Below are 19,790 nucleotides of genomic sequence, written 5' to 3'. Positions count from 1 at the left end.
GTTTGTGACCCGGGTCCACCACTTTGCTGTCTGCAGGTTCGTTCAAACAGCCTTGGCAGCCCTGAGGGTGGTTTTAGTTTAACTAGAAAAAAAACTCCAAACAATCTATACCAGCCCCTCTTCCCACGGGACAAGTGCCATGGAACTCTGCAGCTTTGTAGATGTTCTGGAACGTCCCTAGGAGCTTCTGCGTGTTCTAACTCCATCAGCTCCTGGTGTTCCCTGTCCTTGACTCCAAAGTAAGATGACCCCATCAAGCCACTCAGTGCTAGAGGATCAAGTGCCAAGCTAAGCCAGGTGTGGTCGTGCATCCCTGTAAGCTTAGCACTCTGGACGGGGAAAAAAAAAGCAGCAAAATATATCATGTACCAGTACAAATTTCCTATGATGAATGTCATCACTATGTATGTCTACAATGTACCAGTAGGCGGAGGATATAGCTCAGTGGCACCGTGCCTGCCTGGCAAGAAAAAGGTCCTGAGTTTAATCCCCGGTACCGCAAAACAACCAAAAAAGTACCAATAAATGTTTTGCTTCCAAAAATTTTAGCACTCAAGAGGTAGAGGCAGGAGGAACCCCTGCCTGGGCAATTGACAACTTACCAAGGATTGTCTCAAAATAAAAAAAAAATTTTTTAGAAAGGGGTTAAGGTTGTAGCTCAGTGCAAAGGCCTTGAGTTCAATCCCCAGTACAAAATAAATAAATAAAAGTTAGGAAATAAGTGTGTGCCTCTATTCAGCTCAGTGGTTCCCCCACCTGCCTCGAAACTGCAAGGTCCTGAGTTCAATCCCAGGTACCAAAAAAAAAAAAAAGAAAAAAGGAATGGAATCCTGAGTGGTTCTGCCACTCAGCAGTGTAACTTTGGGCAAGTCATGCCTGCCATGCTGTTTTGGCACTGTGTAAAGGCACTGCCCTGCCGCCTCACTGGCCAAAGCATGAGGCAGCAAACCTGACTGCAAAGTGATGGGGTGGATGGAGGCATCATTTGAAATGGCTCCCCAGGGGTTTGGGTTTCTTTTTTTTTGGTACTGGGGAATCGAACTCCGGTCCTTGCACTTGCGGAGCAGGCAGCGGAGCCACTGAGCTAAATCCCCAGCGGGGTTTGGTTTTCTAAGCCTTAAATGGAGCCTGTCTCCTTGGGGTAGGGCGCAGGGATGGAGTAATCTCTTCTGGAGTTCTGAGAACTGCCTGGACAACTTTCTCTCTTCCTGGAATCTGCAGGCAGTGCCCTGGGGTGAAGATGTTACACTCCCTTCTATTCTGTCTCAGGTTTCCAAGAAATGCAGCCTGGAGCCAGGGTGAGGGCACCCTCTCTCAGGCTTCTCCCTCGGTCTGCCCCTTCCCCGCCTTAGTCTCACTGCCTCTGGCCCCAGGCTGACTTCGGGCCTGCAGGGGAGACCTGGAGGGAAAGCCTTTCCCAGCGTGTTTCCTTGGCCAGAACGGGGCCGTTGGTCCCTTTTCCAGAGATTAGGGATCCTTCACCACCTGACAATTGTTAGCTGGAGAGCAGGGGAAACTTGTGCCCTGGCCAAGGTGACACAGGTGGCCAAAGCCCTGAGGGCAGAAGTCTACATTTCCAACACTTCACAGCCCATCCCAGTGTTCCAATGGGGCCCTGTGCTCGCACACTACCTCCGGAGTCCAACAGCCTAAGAGCATTATGTTTGAGTGCAACTGAAAGAGTCAAACCTGCAGTGCAATTCATACTCCTCAAGGTCCTGTCGAGGTACTTCCCTTCCGGTCAGTTCAGTGATGCCATCCACGGCTGGGCCATTCCTGTGGCATCTCCACTCCCTAGTCTCACCTCATGGGGAGCATGCTCAGTGGTGAGCATGCTCCCGAGGCTCTGGAGAGACAGGCCAGTCCCCTCCCTGAACTTGATGTTTTTTACCTGTAAAATGTGGCAGTTGTTCAACCCTTTAGGATTGCTTTCAAGTGCTTACCTTGGTACCCTGTATATAGCCACAGCATGACTGCTGCATTCAAGGCCTGGCTAACCCCCCTTCCTTAGGGACCCTCATGTTCTTGACTTCTGTTTACATTTATAGCTTTCAAACTTTTTTTTTGAGACAGGGTCTCGCTATGTATTTCAGATGGGTTTTGAACTCATTATGTAGCCCAGGCTGGCCTCGAACTCACAGGGATCCTCCTGCCTCAGCCTGCTGAGTGCTAGGATTACAGGTGTGCACCACTACACCCAGTTCAAAGTATTTTTTATCACAACCCACAGTAAAATGTACAGCTGTGTGTCACTTAAGGATGGGTACACATTCTGAAAAATGACTTGGAGGGATTTTTGTATTGTGCAGGCACCAGAGTGTGCACTGACACAAACTTGGTGAAGGCCTATCACTGCACAAGGCCTTGTGGTACAGTGAAGAAATGGCGCAGACGCCAAGACGGAGGAGGCTGCTGCTGGTGTAACTCAGTGCACTGCGGTGTAATGCAAAGTCGTTTTGTTTTTTTTGGGTACCGGGGATCAAACTCAGGACCTTGTGCTTGCAAGGCAGGCGGTGGAACCACTGAGCTAAATTCTCAGCCCTCTACAAAGTTTACAATAAAATAAGTAGGAGTACACTGTTTGTAATGATAAGTGCCGGGCATGGTGGCGCACACATGTAATCCCAGCACTCAGGATTGACAAGAGTTCAAAGATTTCCAAGAGTTCAATAGCTACACAGTCTCAACAAAAAAAGAAAAAGATAAGTACAGTAAATACAAGTAAGTCATTTACTATCACTATATTGTGCACTCTACGTAATTGAATGTGCTGTACTTTTACACAACTGGCAGTGTTTTGTTTACACCAGCATCACCACAAACGTGAATAATGCACCGCACCCTGCCCTTGCAACCTCCACAGCGTAACTAGACAAGTTTCATTTCCTTATAATCTAACGAGACCACTATTAATATGTGGCCCCCATGGATGGAAACCACTCTTTTTCAAGAATCTGTGCTCTGACTTTGGATGAATGTGCGGATACTGACCCTGTGGATGTGGAACCCTCAGATTTGGAGGGCCAGCTCTAACAGCACTCAGGGTCTCTGGCTGCTGGGACAGGGCTACATCAGAGTTGGTACAAATTAAAAAACCAAAACAACTGTGTGACACTGGGTTTTGTTTCTGCAGCCAAAATAAGTAAATTTTGTTTTCTTGTTGATTCTTTCATAGAGTACACTGTTTCTCTAAAAATCTCTGGGGTTGCTGGTTCTGTTTTTTGAGACAGGGTTTCACTATGTAGTTCAGGCTGGCCTTGAACTATGTATCCCAGGCTGGCCTCAATTTAAACTCCAAGACATCCTTCTGTCTCAGCTTCCTGATGCTGGGATTACAGGCATGCACCAACCATGCCTGGCTTTACTGTAATGCACTTCCTTTTTCTGGTACTGAGAATTGAACTCAGGACCTTGTGCTTGCCAGGCAGGTGCAGCGCCACTGAGCTAAATCCTTGGCCCTGCATTTCTTTATTGATAAATTCACTGTGTATTCTGATCATACTTCATAATATTAACCCAATGTGTTCAATAAATGATTCTCTTCCATAATAAATGCTTCTTTTCAATTAAAGGCTGACCTAACTAAACTTTTATCTAAAAAAGGCTTTACTCATATTTTTCCACTAAAGATGGAAATAGTATAAGGAAACACAACCAGAAACATTCAGGATTTTTATTCAATTTTTTAGCAGACAATTTACATACCTCCTTCACCCTTTCTTTTAAGTTAGTGTGACAATTCCATAATAAACTACTTAAAGAGAAGCTTTGGTCAAGAATGGAATGAAATCGCAAAAACAAAACCAAACCACTGCTGCTTTTAAAAAAACCAACACTTTCACCGATTATATTCAGACAAAAGCAGACAGTATTTGCGCGGCTGCTACAGTGTTTCCTGGGCTGGCTTTCCTCACCGTCATGCGAGTGGCAGGGCCGCGCTCAGCCGCTGTTCTCATGCTGGGTGGCGGGGTCGCTCAGCTTCACATCATTTGGAGGCCCTGGATGGAAGACTCTAAGGTCTTGGAAAAGCAGGGAAACCAGTCACGCCTGGAGGCTGTGCACCCAGCGTTTCCCTGCCGCAGTACCCCATTTCTCAGCCCCTCCAGCCGGGGGCGGGGGTGCTGGGCATCCTTAGCCTCGACCCCCACCCACACCTGAGACCCTTCTGGGCCCAGACGCCTGATCCTGTCACCATGTCCACAGACTCTCGGCCCAAGCCTCACTTCCATGGGTTTTTGTTTCTGTTTGTTTGGTACCGGGGATTGAACTCTGGTCCTTGTGCAGCAGGCGGCGAAACCACTGAGCTAAATCTCTGGCCCTACTTCCATGGTTTTTTGAGACAAGGTCTCCCTATGTAGTACGTAGCCCAGGCTGGCCTCGAACTTGTGGCAATCCTCTTGCCTCAGAGTCCTGAGTGGTAGGGTTACAGGCATGCACCACCTGAATTCCTGACAGTCCTGCCAAAAATATGCACTCTTGGAGCCAATTACTAAAAGTAACTGGTCTCAAAATTCTCAGGAACTTAGCAAGAAAACTTTGCAGAGCCTTTTTTGTTACACGGTAGGTTTTTTTATACACATATTTTTGAAAAGTGACAAATTTTCCCTCATTTACTATAAGCTTAAGTACAAACACTTAAAAGATTTTAAAAATTCTAGCAAGATATATATGCCTTCCAATGAAGATATATATGCCTTTGCACCGAGCAACATCCCCAGTCCCTCAGCCCTGTGTTTATTTTGAGATGTAGTCTCACTAAGTCACTAAGTTGCCCAGGCTGGCCTGAATTGGTGGTCCTCCTCCCTCAGCCTCCATGAGTGCTGGGATTACAAGTGTGCACCACCATGCCCAGCAGTGTCCTGAAGGCACAAACTTCTCCCATCACTGGCCCTGCGAGGGAGGCTGCCTAGGCACCTGTGCCTGGCCTCTACCCTGGCCGAGAGCAGAGGCGCTCCCATTCGTGGGCCACACTGCAGCACGCCAGCTGCCTGCACACAGCAGGTACACAAATGACAGAGAAACTGTACCGGGCCTCTGCAGAGGAAAGGAGTTGTAGGCTGGAGGGATCAAAGAGTAAAGGGCCGGGCCTGAACTGCCCACTGGTGAAAGTGACACCGGAGCAGAAAGGCCAGGACAGCAGTGTGGAGGGCAGAAAGGACCAGGGCAGTAGGCTCTCCAAAGGGCACTTTGCAGGCTTCTCTATACTAAGTACTGCCCCGAGGTACGCAGAGGGAAGCAGGCGTCCTGGCCATGCTGCGTGAGGCTCTGCTGCCTCTCGGAGGTTGCCCAGGGGTCCCATGCAGAGCCACATGCAGGAGCGGTCCTGCTCCCACCCCTGCCCTCCCTCCGGGGTCCCGTCTCACTCACCCTCCACTGAACCCGACCAGATGGGGCGAAGCCCTCCCTGACACTCCACCCTCCTCAGTTCTCCCCGCCTAGCTGTTCCCGGTCACCTCACCACCGGGCGCACTCTCGGCCCCAGCAGCCCCTGCCCAGCCCTCAGACCGCTGGTGCAGGCCTGCCTCGCGTCCACCTGCCCGAGCCTGCAGCCTTTTCTCTGCAGGCTGTCTGCAGATGTGGTCCCACCTCCTCTCCGGGGCATGCCACGTCCTCTTCTCCAGGTCTGTGCCCCTGGCGGGGCCTGAGTACAGGGTGTACTTGGGGAGCCCGTGGCTGGTCTGTGGGCGACAGCGAGGAACACTCCTCTCTGCTTCCACTTACCACCTCACCCCTTCTCGTCTGCCCCGAGGCTGGGGACAACCTCCTCCCCACAGAAACCCCCCAGCCCACCTTCCTCTACTAAGAGTGAGGGCCCTGGCTTCTCTCTTTTCTTCAGTACTGGGGACTGAACCCAGGGCCTTTGCAATGTGCTACATTCATAGTCCTTTTTTATTTTGAGACAGGGTTTTGCAGAGTTATTAATTTGCCCAGGCTTGGCTTTAACTTGTGATCTTCCTGCCTCAGCCTCCCAGAGTGCTGGGACTGCAGGCCTGTGCCACGGCACCAGGCCCGGGCTTCTCTTTTGGAACCCTCCCAGCCTGACATCCCACCTCTCTCCTACCCAAGGAGCCCCTCAAGCACCTCTCCACCTCCATACCCGTGGTGCCAGCACCAGGCCCGGCACCGAGCAGAGACTGAAGTGCTTTAAATTAATCAGTGTACACCATACATTATAGCCACACGGTGAAATTCAAGCCCACACAGTGCCTGCTCCTACGACACCGCTCAAGTGCTCCTCAGCGAATAAGTGACATCTAAGGCAGATGTGCCATCCCACTGAGAATGTGCTCTCCTGGTGGAGAGAACTATATTCTGAGGACCTATAACCTGGCACTGGAGCAGACACTATGTCTCAAGAAAGACACATAGTCAGGGGTGGCCTATACTGTAATCCCTGCACTCTGGGAGGCTCAGGCAGGAGAATCACAAGTGCAAGCCCAGTCTAGGCAACTTAGTGAGACCCTGTCTTAAAATAAAACAAAAAAGGACTGGGGATGCAGCTCAGTGCCAAGACTGCAGGTTCAATCCCTGGTAGTTGGTGTGTATAGGCACGGTGGGGGAGGGGGTGGGGAATGACAGACAAACAGAGTGAGATTCTTCTTGGGGAGAGTTTGAACCAAAGCAAGATTTGTTCTGAAAGGTAGAAATACCTTGAAATCCCAAATTGTCATGGCTCCATCGATGCCAGTAGTGCAAAATTTGCGACAATCTTGCTTGTCCACCTCATAAATAGACACTTGACTGAAAGAAAGCAGAAACAAGAATTATATTGTAATGGATATGGTGGAAGCCTATGGACCATTATGTAAGGGCTCTGGAGTATTAACTTGTCCATCAATATTGGGTTGTAGCAATCTGACTTTAGAAAACATCCAAAAGCATTTTATTACCCAATGTCCAGGTCAGATACAACTGAAAGGGGGCAGAGTTATTAGCCTGCATGAATTTGAGTGATTTGGAGAAGCAGGGATGATTCAGCCTACCCAGTGTGCAGATATTTGGAAGCAGGCTGTGGGCAGAGCCACAGCAAAGATGGAAATGGCTTTTGTTTTTTTAAACCAGAGGCATCGACTACAACATGACTGAAACCCAACTGATTCCAAACAAAACCTCCCAGATCATCCATCCCTCAGAGCATAAAGCCAGGCACCCTCCTCCCATCTGAAACAAATCTCCTGTGTTAGCAGCAGGCAGACACACACCCAGCCAGGCAAGGCGAGGACAGATGAAGGAAACAGCCTGTCTCAGCCTAATTACCAAGACAACATTTAAGAAAATCAACTCCCTTGTTCAGACAATATTATCTTTTTTTTCTCCTCTCAAGTACCTAGAATTTATCCCTTTAGGGAAGGCTATTCTCTCATGATGTAAAAATGATGTGAAACTCAAATTTCAGGGCGGTGAAGTTTTGCTAGAATACAGCCAGCTCACGTACTGTCCGGGGCTGTGTGCGTGCGGGTGGCAGATTGGAGTGGCTGTGACAGAGACCATCTGGCCCCTGAGGGCTTTAAAGCATTTACTGGCTGGTCCCATAAAGGAAAAGTCTGTAGACACTGCTCTAGAGAAAACCTTGATTTCTGCAAATAAAAGTAGAAGATCCAATCTGTAAGGCTTGTCTTTTTATTCTTCACCTAAAAGTTTTAAGAGAGGCAGTGAGAGCCGCTTCCACTGGACACACACAGTCTGTAGGGAAACCTGAGAGAAATTCACAAGGAGTCTGGAAGAGGATGGGAAAAAGTTAAGTTCCTCTTCCAGTTCTTGCTTTTCGATAGAAAAGAGACATTTTCAGCCCATTTAAGTACTGCGGGCTCTTCCACTGAATTTGAAGAAAAGCACACCCTGCATTTAATACTGATTCTCCTAGCCGGGCACGGTGGCACACACCTGTAATCCAAGGACTCAGGAGGTGGAGGCAGGAGGATCACCACAAGTTTGAGGCCAGTTTGGGCTACACAGTGAATTCAAGGCTAGCCTGAACTACAAATTAAGACTTTGTCTTGAAAAACAAAAACAAAAAATTCTCCTGGAGTCTAGGGGTTTTCATTAGTCCTCCCACCATCAACACGAGAAAAATGTCTTGATGTAAAAGGTCTAGTCAAAAAGAGAAAATATTATGGTACCCCATTTGGAACACGATAATTTACAATATCAAGAATACAGATGGGGCCGGGGATTTAGCTAAGTGGTTCCAGCGCCTGCCTCAAAAGCGCAAGGTCCCAAGTTTGATCCCCGGTACCAAAAAAAAAGAATACAGAACATTTCTCCTCCTGATTAAAAAAATCAAACTTTCTGGACAAAACATAGTTCTACTGTCTTTATTTATTTATTTATTTGGTCTTGAGACGGGGTCTTGCTAAGTTGCCCAGGCTGGGCTCAAACGTGTGATTTCCTTGCCTCGGTCTTCCTGCCCAGAGTGCTGGCGTTAGAGGCATACGCCACCATGCCTGGCTCCGGCTGTCTTTATAATCACATATTCGTGATGAAAAGTCAGTCAGGGGACCTCTCAGCTGCCACGATGCTAAGAAATTCTGTTTCTGTGATTACATCAAGGATCCTGCTTACGCACATTTCTCGTGTCTATGATTGGAACACATCCCCGCACCCCCCCCCCCCGCCCCGTCCTCGCTGGCAGAGGAACGCGGCATCAAGAAAGTCTCCTGTTCCCAACAGAGCTGTTGGGAAAGTGAGTTCAGGAAGAGGCTTCCCAGCAGGTCCCCACTGCCGTCTACAGGATCCACACTCCTGCTGGGGAACGCCCTGTGCCATCCACACCCCAAGGGACAGAAGGACTAGGTGGTGGCAGCTCCGTCACGAGCTAAGAAGAGCCGGGCAGTCAGGAGACAGAGCCTTACTGCTGTCCTTGTGCCTGAAGGGCTGCCTGCAGCTGTGGTGCACAGGGCCTCAGTGAGAGCAGGGTGCCCTCCTGGCTGCCTAACGACTTCTCTACAGATGGCCCTGACAACAGGGAGTCCAGGGCGCCGGGGTGGCTGGCGGCACCTACGTGATGCTATTCTGGTGCAGTGTCTCCAAGGCTGTGTTGCGGTCCTCAGTTGTGGCCCTCTTGTCCATGTTGCGGAAGCGTTCCATGGCAGACATGTTGCGCTGGATGCTCTGTTTTGGAATGTCGAGCTTGGAGACAAAGGTCAAGCAGCCATGGTCATCATAGTTAAAGAGCATCGGACAACAGTCATGGCCCTGAAACGAGATGGCAGTGAGTGCGGGAGGGCCTAGCACCCACCCACCCATCCAGTCAGCACAGTGTTCACTGCCACAGGGACCCTTGCTCCCCAAGCTAGCTGTTTTTGCTCCAAGTCTGCTCTCCTCTGTCCTGGCCACAGAGCATGCATTATCCTGGGCTGGGGACACAGAGCCACATGGAAGAATGGAGAGAAATACTTACAGCAGCCACAACACTGCTCTCGGAGACAAACGACACACTCAGGAGGGGCAGGAACTCGGTTTTCAGAGTGGAGACCCTAAACACAAGAACACTTGTCACACTGAGCAGAACCATACCCTGAACTCCTTTATAGGCTCAGAAGACAACAACGGACCCGTTCTCACAGGGCTTCGGCTCAGAAGGAGCCCCTGACCTCTCCTCGCAGGAATCTCAAGTATGAGGCGACCTCAACATGACCTTCAGAAATGAGCCGCCTTTGGGCGGGGGTGCAGCTTCAGCAGTTGAGCCCTTGCTCGGTGTGCAAGGACTTGGGTTTGATCTCCCACACTACGCAGAATAAGACACTGAGGCCCCCAGCCCCCTCTCCTATGCTTTGTCCCCTTCTGAGGCCTGGTCTCCAGGGAGGCCTGAGTTTTTGTCTCTGCTCTTGCCCCACGTCCTACCCATGGAGCTGGCTCTGAGCCTTTTGCTTATCCAAGTCCACTCCAGGTAATGAGGCTCTGCTCTCATCAGATCTCCTCCATCAGGTTTTCCTGAACCACTTCACCCTAATGCAGCCTGTCTTCCCTCCTCCCTGCCAGAGTGCACACTGTCACTGTGCTCACTCTAAAGGAGTGAGTGCCTATGTTCACCAGGGCTGCTGGAAGGCTGGTACCACACACACGTTTATCGAGTCAGGCCCTGGGATAGGAGGCAAAGCTACCTCCTCAAAATGGGTGCTGGGTGCTGTGTGTGTGTGTGTGTGTGTGTGTGTGTGTGTGTGTGTGTGTGTGTGTGTGTGTGTGTGAAAGAGACAGAGAGAGAGAGACAGACAGACAGAGAGACAGAGAGAGAGAGTGTCTGCTTCTATACTGATAAACAGGCTACAGACACAGCAGACAACCCACCGGGTGATGAATTAGGAGCAACTAATTTCATGCAGAAGGTAATACATTCTGCAAGCTGACCGCGCATGCCTCAGGAGACTCCTTAAATCAAGCTGGTACTGGATTAATACCTTCCGGCCAGCTTGAACTATCGGTGGTACGGCAGCCTTCTGGCAGTCAGACATACAAATTATGGCCCTGTCATGAATGTGTTAAAGAACTAACACATTGTCTCAAGCCTTTACTGTGATAGTCTTTGACTTTTACTACAGGAAATATTAATGTTAGAGAAGAGGAAGGGTGGAGCATATAATGTGACAGGTCTGGAAAAGGCAAGTAAGTCAGTACGAGGGTAGATAGGGACTTGTTTTTATTTATTTATTTATTTTTATTTTGTGAGACAGGGTCTTGCTATGTAGTTCAGCCTGGCCTCGAACTCATGACAATCCTCCTGCCTCAGCTTCCTGAGCGCTGGGATTACAGGCATGCCCACCACACCTGGCTTAGGTAGGGATTTTAATAAACATTTGCAAAAGCTTATTACGACGTTACAATAGAACGTATATAATCAACACTGGGATCTAAATATTACTGAACGTCAAAAGACAAATCCCTGCACAAAATGCAGAACCTAATTCCACTGTGTTACAAACAAAATGATAAATACACGGCTATACATGGCAGAAACCTTGTGGGACCTGTGTCTGGTGGGGTGAGCCCAGCACCCTAGGCACTCTGGAGGCTGAGGCAGGAAACTGTCACTCTGAGGTTAGCCTGAGCAATTTAGTAAGGCCTTGTTTCAAAGTGAAAGACGGCTCAGTGATAAACGCTTAACTAGCACACATGAAGCCCTGGTTTCAATCCACAATAGTGGAAAAAAAAGAAAGAAAGAAAGAATCTGGAAGAATACACTTATAATAGTGCGGAGGTGTATCTTTAAAAATCATAGAACTGGGTGGGTGTGGCGGTATATGCTTGTAATCCCAGCACTCAGGAAGCTGAGGCAGGAGGATCACTGTCTCAAAAAAACCCATAAAAAAATAAATAAAAACATAAAATTAATTTTTTAAAACCCCATATTAAATCCAGTTAGGGAAAAAAAGGATGTGATCAAAAAGTATAGCAAATGCTTTAAGCTTTTATTACAGAATGACACTGCCATTAATCCCTTCCTCAAACACTCATCCCATTGCTCCTGCCACCTTCTGAAGCCGTTCTTTAAGTCCTCATTTCCTCCTTTGTGCTGTCATTAGTTGCACTGCTGTGGCTGCCTTGATGTTGTGAATGGATTCAAAATGTTTACCTTTCATGGTCATTTTGATTTTGTGGAAGAGCCAGCACTCACATGGTGCCAGATTTCGTGAATAAGGTGGCCATGTTTTTATTTGAAGAAACTGCCATAGAGAAGCGATATGTGACAAGGAACACAAAAGAGGACTTCCAGAGCTGCTTCAAAAAAGTGGCAGGATTGATGGGATAAGTATGTTCTAAGTGAGGGGGAGGATTCTGAAGGGGATTCATAGCAATGTGCCTTCATTATAATAAGTTTTTCTAAAAATTTAAACCCACCATATTTTCTGATCTCTGAAATGTCACACTTCACTGCCACTGTGCAGCAGAGAGGGCAGGGTCACTCAGCAGGACTGAGTCTCCATCACAGGGCTTTGAGTCTTGTGACTGCTGACAGTGAGCTACCCTGAGCTATAAAGGGAGAAGGATGCACCAGGAAGACCAAAGACTAATAAGAGGAAAGGGATTCTAATCTCTCTACTGCAAACACTTGATGACTAAATATGAATTCTGATATCTGCCAAGGTGCTTTAAGGTTAAGCACCCCACTCACAAATGAGTCATCACAATTCTAGTTCTTCCAGCAGATATCAGAAGTGGCATGAAGGGGCATTACTCACTCACTACACACAGGAAGAATGTATTTCCTTCTTAACTTAAGGCTCGTGGGAGACACTGGTATGATGTGAGGAATTCAAAACAGACCGAATTGGCCATTTAGAAGGGACCCATTACAGTAGCAAATCAGGAGGTTCTTCAAAGGGATCACTACCACTACTTCCATTAAGAAATATTTCTAGAAGAAGACCTAACTCTTACAATGTCCCAAACAGAGCTCAGTATAGTGGCATATGCCTGTAGTCCCAAGTATTCAGGAGGCCGAAGCAGGAGGATAGCAATTTCAAGGCCAGCCTGGACAACTTAGTGAGACCTTGTCTCAAAAATAAAAAAGACTGAAGATGTAGCTCAGTGGTTAAGAACGTTTTCCTAGCACACATAAGATCGTGGGTTAAATTCTTAGCACCACAGAAAAAGAACAAAGAAAAAATTATTCCAAATGGATCATTTAAATATGGTCTGTAACTTGAAGTGATACTTGTGGTTCTGAGCTTTTTAGGCTTGCATCCTATATTTATACCCAGGGAAAGGTAGCTTCACCTCAGCCTGGATGGTGAGACTCCAACCCCAGGCCCCATTTCCCACACAAAAGACAAATACTCACTGCACACTTTTTGAGGCATCAGCAACAGACACGGTACTGTCGTGGCTGACCCAGGCCAAGCGGCTCCCACTGGCAGAGAAGCTGACGCCATGGACCCAGCCACCAGTCCCACTGCCACCGAACTCTGACATCAGCTGGCCAAAAGGCATCTTGCTGCCCCAGGGTGTACTGGCTGGCTTTTCATCCACTTCTTTAATGTAGGCAGAAAACACTCTGGAGTTTAAAGGGCAGGGAGAGAGGGAAAAAGCAAATGAAAATAAAGACCACATGCACCTACCATAAGGTAACCCAGAACACAAAGAGGCTGGCTGGAAAAAGGAACAAAACATGATGGACAGGTTCAGATACACAAGCCTCTCAAGACACAGAGTGGTTCAAAGGGCTGGCCACAGGCCAAGTCAAGTCTGGCACCCAGCAGACTCCCAGGGAGCCCCAGGTGGCAGGCCCTAGGGCCATGTTCAGAGGTGACAATACAGAGCCCTTCCCTCATGGACTAGATTCTGGGGAGACCCTGCTGCTCCACCCATCCCTTGCCCAAATCAGACCTTGCACTGAAATGACCATAGCTTTCCTTCCTATTTCACCAAGGCTCTCAATGCAATACTGCAGGAAGCTATGCAGTCAATAGCAGGAGATGAAACTGCTTGCCAGCCTCCAACAAGCCAATGATACTAACCCATTTATAGACAGAGACACTGCAAAGGGGGCTGGGGGAGCTGTGCAGGAAAAGGCCCCACAGCACTGCCTAGGTGACCGGCCAGCTTCCCCCAAATCTCAGGCCCACTACCCAGTCTTTGTGCAGAAGGGTCTGAGATGAAGATGGGTCTTTCATAGCCAAGTCTCTTAGTCTTTTTCTAACCCACTCTTTATCTAATTTCAGGCAGTTGTGCGTGAGATGTTTTGGCATATAATTAGAAAGGGGAAGGAACCAAGAGGGACATCTATCTTTTTCCATTCAAATGCTATTTCTAATTTGGTACTGGGGATCGAACTCGGGTCCTTGCACTTGTGCAGCAGACAGCAGAACCACTGAGCTAAATCCCTGGCGGATATTTCTAATTTGTACATTTCCTCTCGAAGGAATTTCTGAACCTAAAGACTCCCTGAAAGAACTGAGGAAGCCTCCTACACCACCCCCAAATGACAATGGCAGCAGGAGCCCTAGAAGAGGCAGGGTATCAGAGGGCTGGAGGCTAATGAGTTATCTTTATGTAAAACACTTTAAAATCCGCATTGCAACAGCAACTGCCAGAGAGACTAAGACAGAACTGGCAGATCTCAGCCTCCAATTTGACAATGTGAATGGAACATACCCATACCACAGACCTGCAGGTGGAAGAAACATCTATTTGTAGAAATTAATATTTCCTTCCTTTCCTTTCCTTTTTTGGTGGACATTATTAACAAGAGAACTGCAACCTATTTTTACAACCAGATTTTCAGATGCATCCCAAGAATGAGGTGGTAGGGCTGGGGATTTAGCTCAGTGGTTTCGCTGCCTGCTGCACAAGTGCAAGGACCCGAGTTCGATCCCTGGTACCAAAAAAAAAAAAAGAATGAGGTGGTACAGTTTAGTGCCAACTACTATTTTCCAAGAGGGCCAGGATGACTCTGGGTAACAGACTGCAAACAACAAAAATTGAGAATAAAAAGTGCCTTGATACTACCATCATCCCATTCTTGCAGCTAAACACACATTTTTCCCTCTTCTTGTTTTTAAAATCTTAGGTACTCCTGAATCTAAATTATTAGGCAGATTTCCCAGAAAATTTCCACACAGCTACTGAAAAAAGGTGCGTCCCAACTCCCACCCTCCAGAGACTCAGTATGAAGCAATAATTACTTGCTTTTCTTTTAGCTAAGGGGGAAAAGCTTCTTGGTAAGGAACACTTTAAAAAAGCAATTACATGGTATGATCTTTAAAGCTCTTAGCAAAGTGGTTATGTTCTTTTATCCTTGTGCTAATAACAAATAAAAAGCTTCAATGGAAAAGGACAGCACAATAATAGCTCAGCAGTGCACTGTTTAGCTCTGTTTGGTTAAACTTAATTTTACTCTGGAATTCGTAGAGTCTGTTGCCTGGAATACGAAATGAAGAGTAATGCTGTAGTCTAGAAAGACAAGCTGAGAGAAGACTGACACAGAGACAGCAGCACACACTAACTTGACAACACAGGTATTCTGCCTAAAGACTTCCTTGGCTCTGCTCTGCATCTCCCCCTACCTCACGTCTGATGCACTTAACTCCTTCAATCGCTAACCCTTAAAAATATTTGTTGAAGGATTGTTGTGGTTTAGATTTAGAATGTTCCCTGAAACTCTCATGTGTTTACAAGTGGGACTTCTGGAAGGTGAGTGGATCACGGGAACACTCTATTCATCAGTGGATTGATCCACTGGTGAGTTCATAGCTAAATGTGATGTTAGGAGGTGGGGCCTGGTTGGAAAAGGTGTATCACTGGGGGTGTGCCTTTGGAGCGAGTATCTCTCTCCCTGGCTCTTCCTTTCTCTCTCTGCTTCGTGGCTGCCATAAGGTGAGCAGCTTCCTTCTCCCTTGAAGCCAGTCAACAATGGACTGAGTCCCTGAACTGTGAGCCAAATTATAACTCTCCTTTAAGTTATAGGTGTCAGGTATTATGTCTCAGCAACAGGAAAGCTACTAACAGGACAAAGAACGAACAGCTCAAGTCCAGGAATTCTCATTTGTTCTCACCTGCATTTGAAGTCACATGATCCCGCTGCCAACAAAACATTGTTGGGATGCCAATCCAAACTGAGGACCGTGGAGCGAATCGGCTTTTTAATGTGCTTGCTTACCCACCTACAAGAGGAAGGAAATCATTTTAGTTTATCTGCACATCAAGTGACAATCTGCAAATGATCTACAAATGTGTGCCAGGTGTTAACATTTGCACAATTCAGTGGCCACCAAGTCTCCTGCCACACAGAAGGCGCACTTCTGAAGGTCATAGAGAAGAACCTGATTAACTTGTTCTGTCCCATGAGATTTCAGGTCATAGGTGAGGCTAACCTTTGGGATAAAAACTGAACTCTGAAATTACTTGGATTTTTATTACAAATATTCAGTGATTTGTTATTCTGTTATTCCATTTTGGGTGATGAACTTACTTTTCTTTACAAGTCTCCATGAAGCTACAAATCCTTTTTATTCTTTTTTTCCACAGAAAAATCAAACCAAGAAATTAGAAGAACCTTTTCTTGGAGATTAGGCTCTAATTTGCTACTGACTTCAAAAAAGATTATTTGGGGCCAGGGATGTATTTCAGTGGCCCTGCACCTGCCTGGCAAGCATAAGGTCCTGAGTTTGATTCCTGATACTGCAAAAAAAAAAAAAAAAAAGATTGTGTCTATGATCAGTCATTATTTTTGCCCCAAAACTGCTGTTTAAAAACCAATCACGTCTGGTTATTTGAGTGCTTTTTTTTTTTTTTTTTTCCGTACCAGGGATAGAACTCAGGACTTTGCGCTTGAAAGGCAGGCGGTGGCCCACTGAGCTAAATCCCTGGCCCTGGTTATTCAAGTATTGAGAGACTTGAATATTGAGCTAAATGCCTTTCCTTGAATGCTAAATTACTTTTCTACAGAATCCTTCTTGGAAACCTATCTGAAAAAGCTCATCTTGAAAAGAATTGAATTGTTTTAATGCAGTTTTTTGTTTTTTCAAATAAGGAAGAGTGACAAGTAAATAGTAGATTATATCATTAAAGTACAGCTTCTGAGTGTGTTTATTTTTGTTTTGTTTTGTTTTTGGTACCCGGGATCGAACTCGGGTCCTTGTGCTTTTGAGGCAGGTGGCAGAACCACTGAGCTAAATGCCCCGCCCTGGAGTGGTGTTTTTAAAGGTCGCAGAAAACTGTTCCATAGCTAAAAAAATGCCATGAAGGTATAACTTATTCAGGCAGAGTATGGTGGCCCATGGCTGTTATTCCAGCACTAGGGAGGCTGAGGCAGGAGGATTCTGAGTTCCAAGCCAGACTGGACTACATTTGGAGTCCTTGTCTAAAAAAACAAAACAAAAACTTGTTCAAAGACAGTACCTTCTACCATAGTATAGTCCAATTTCCCTATACTTGAGACTCTCTCTCAGTGAATAAAACTATAAGCAATTACTGTGGTTGAAGCGTAGGTAGGAGGACGTTTCCTATACAAATTATAATCCCTGACACAAGAGTTCAGGCATATAGAAATGTTAATGAAGTTCAATTTTTTATTTTTTGAGACAGTGTCTCACTATGTAGTTCAGGCTGGCCTCAAACTCACTGTGTAGCCCAGGCTGGCCTCTACCTCACTGCAATCCTCCTGCCTCAGCTTCCTGAATGCTGGGATTACAGGCTTGTGCCACCACGCCCGGCTCTGAAGTTCAAATTTTTTATCTACTCAGTACCATGAACCTTCCAAATGATTTCTGGTTTGCAACATTTTGTTAAGTCTTATTTTTCATATTTACTTGAAAGAAAAATACACATCACAATTCAGTCTTGTGGCAAATTCAGACTTTCTTTTTCTTTTTCTTTTTTTGGGCAGTGTTAGGGATGAACCTAGGGCCTTGTGCATGCTAAACAAGCATTCTACTACTGAACTATACCATTAGCCTTGTAAATTCAGACTTTCTTTTCAAATAAAAAGTTTTTGAGGTTTTACTAAATGACAAATGTAACATGATCGTCTTTGCTTGCAGTTTCAGTAAACAGTACCCCTACTAAGAGAAATGTGTACTATGCCATTTTTAATAGAAACAACACATTGCCAGTTTCTTACCAAATGACAGTTCCACAGTGAAGGATATTTATCACCCATTCTGAATGTGTGCCATGTAGAATAGGGCTATTTTCTCATCAAAATAAGTAGGAAGGAGTAGTTTATCCATAAAAGTAACCTCTCTGCTTTGATTAGCTCAGCTACAAGTGACTTATTAACAAACAAATAAAAAGAACAACAGCCTGATTATACTTCTAAGATTCTGGTGAACTTTTACTTCAAAAGTTTAAATAAGTAAAATATTATCTAAAAACAAAAAAGACAAAAAAAAACCAAAAAAAAATTATCTGAAGACACAGCGTTGGTCAGCAAGTAAGCTGAAGAGAAGGAGAACCGTGCTATGTGCAAAAATCCTAGATGTTTTAAGTGAATACATAGGATGAGGGGAGAAAAAATTTCTCAGAGCACTGAGGCTCTTTTGAGTTTATGATTTACGTATCAGAATACAGAAAGAACAATCTGGGTAGTGTCGAGTGAGAAGAGAACAATCTACATTGTTTGTTTGTTTGGCAAGTTAGAGAACTTGGAAACAACAGGTCTACATTAGTAAGACAGAGATGTGAGATCTGGCTGAAGCTATGTATGTGAAGAGACGCTCAGGAGAAAGGAGAACTCCAGGGAAGAAAACCCAAAACCTCCAGATGAGGAAAACCTGGAGTTGTAGTTCAGTCTTCCCACTGTGCCTCAAGAGTCACCAAGAACACAGCAGTCCAAATGGAAATTCTACATAGAGAAACAGAAGAATTTCTCAGAAGAAGTTGCTCACCAGTCATTTTCAGACTCGAAGTAACAAACGGAAATGAGTCGTGCTCCACTTCCCACAGCAAATTTGTTCTCTAGAGGGGACCACTTCACAAAAGTGGCTGCACGGTTAATCCTCAGGATCACCAAGGTCGGCTTCCAGATGCCATCTTTCTGACTCCAGACGTAGGCGTTTCGGTCAGCTCCACAAGTGACAATGCGGTCGCTCTTGGGAGCCCAGTCGATACCTGCAAGTGTGATGTGGGTCACAGCTCTGTCTGGTCAAGGATAACTGACTGCACACTGCAGGTGAGTGCCAGCCGTGCAGGACCGGAGGCAGACTTCTTCCAAGCCCCATCCTTCCCCATCTATGGCCCTGACCACCTCTTCACAAAAGAGCAAGGATGTTTCTCTGCAAAGTCTTCAGGTCTCAGGATGCCCCATGAGGCAAGGTAAAGCAGAAGTGGTTAGGGTTTTTTTGGTGGTACTGGGGATTGAACCTAGAGTGGCATGTACCACCAATGCCTGGCAACATTTTGATTTTAAATCCATTCTTACAGGATACTTTTACAGTCCTCTTTATTAGATTTTATTTTTAACCATAAAAGCAATACCCACCTGTCTCATCATTATGAGACAAACCCCACAAAGAGACATGTTCAAAGTCAAACCCTGGCCCCTATTCTTTATGTCCATACACATTTCTTTTCTTTGATACAGGATCTTTCCATACAGTTCAGGCGGGACTGCAACTCACTATAGAGCCTGGGATGGCCTCGAACTTGCAGTGACCCTTCTGCCTCAGCTTCCTGAGTGCTGGGATTAAAGGCTTGTGCCACCACGCCTCACATTTCTGTTCCAAAATTTTATGAATATCATGACAAATATTTTCTCCATTTAAAAAAATAGCAAATATTATTTCAGAAGACTGATCTTACCATGACTGCCAAAATTTATAGATTTAAGAATATAGTTTTGTGATATTGTATTTAAACAGAAATGTTCTTTTTCATTTTTAATCAATTTTTTCTCACTTTTACTCACTGTGTTATGTGAAATTCAGTCATTTAAAACATACCAAAGCAGGCTGGGCGTGGTGATGTACACCTATAATCCTACCACTTGGGAGGCAGAGGCAGGAGGATCACTTTGAGTTCAGCCAATATGAACTACATAGCAAGACTCTGTCTCAAAAAAACCAAAAAAGGGCCGGGGATTTAGCTCAGTGGCACCTCGCCTGCCTGGCAAATGCAAGGTCCTGAGTTTGATCCCTGGTAATGTAAAAAAAAAAAAAGAAAAGATACCAAAGCTGGGTGTAGTGACACAAACCTGTAATCCTAGAACTCAGGAGGCTGAGACAGGAGACAGGAAGATTTTGAGTTTGAGGCCTGCCTGTGCTATACAGTGAGACATAACCATGTCTCTAACCTGTTTCTAATAACAACAAAACAGGTATCAAGCCTGGCCTAATTCACAACACTTTACTTCTGTT

General features: G+C 46.1%; 1 protein-coding gene across 2 annotated transcripts in view; it reads right to left on the bottom strand.

Annotated features, from left to right (window-relative positions):
- Positions 1-3,659: 3,659 nt before the first annotated feature.
- Positions 3,660-19,790, bottom strand: part of Arpc1a (actin related protein 2/3 complex subunit 1A) — a 29,065-nt gene continuing 12,934 nt past the window's right edge. Inside the window, exons 4-11 of one of the 2 annotated variants that reach the window (XM_087195926.1) lie at positions 18,324-18,546; positions 15,492-15,599; positions 12,779-12,991; positions 9,401-9,476; positions 9,002-9,195; positions 6,651-6,741; positions 5,587-5,678; positions 3,660-4,019 (exon numbers count right to left, since the gene is read on the bottom strand). In XM_087195926.1, the coding sequence (XP_087052052.1) occupies positions 4,013-4,019; positions 5,587-5,678; positions 6,651-6,741; positions 9,002-9,195; positions 9,401-9,476; positions 12,779-12,991; positions 15,492-15,599; positions 18,324-18,546 (1,004 nt within the window). In that variant the 3' untranslated portion in view covers positions 3,660-4,012. The remainder of the gene's footprint in view (positions 4,020-5,586; positions 5,679-6,650; positions 6,742-9,001; positions 9,196-9,400; positions 9,477-12,778; positions 12,992-15,491; positions 15,600-18,323; positions 18,547-19,790) is intronic. The other variant, XM_004840496.4, reaches the window with a different exon arrangement.

The sequence above is a fragment of the Heterocephalus glaber genome, unplaced genomic scaffold (assembly GCF_053883595.1).
Source record: "Heterocephalus glaber isolate CG9 unplaced genomic scaffold, H.glaber_assembly_v1.0 deba00001610, whole genome shotgun sequence".
NCBI classification, from domain to species: domain Eukaryota; kingdom Metazoa; phylum Chordata; class Mammalia; order Rodentia; family Bathyergidae; genus Heterocephalus; species Heterocephalus glaber.
Note: the sequence above shows the minus strand (reverse complement) of the source record. Positions and strands in the feature narration are given on the sequence as shown.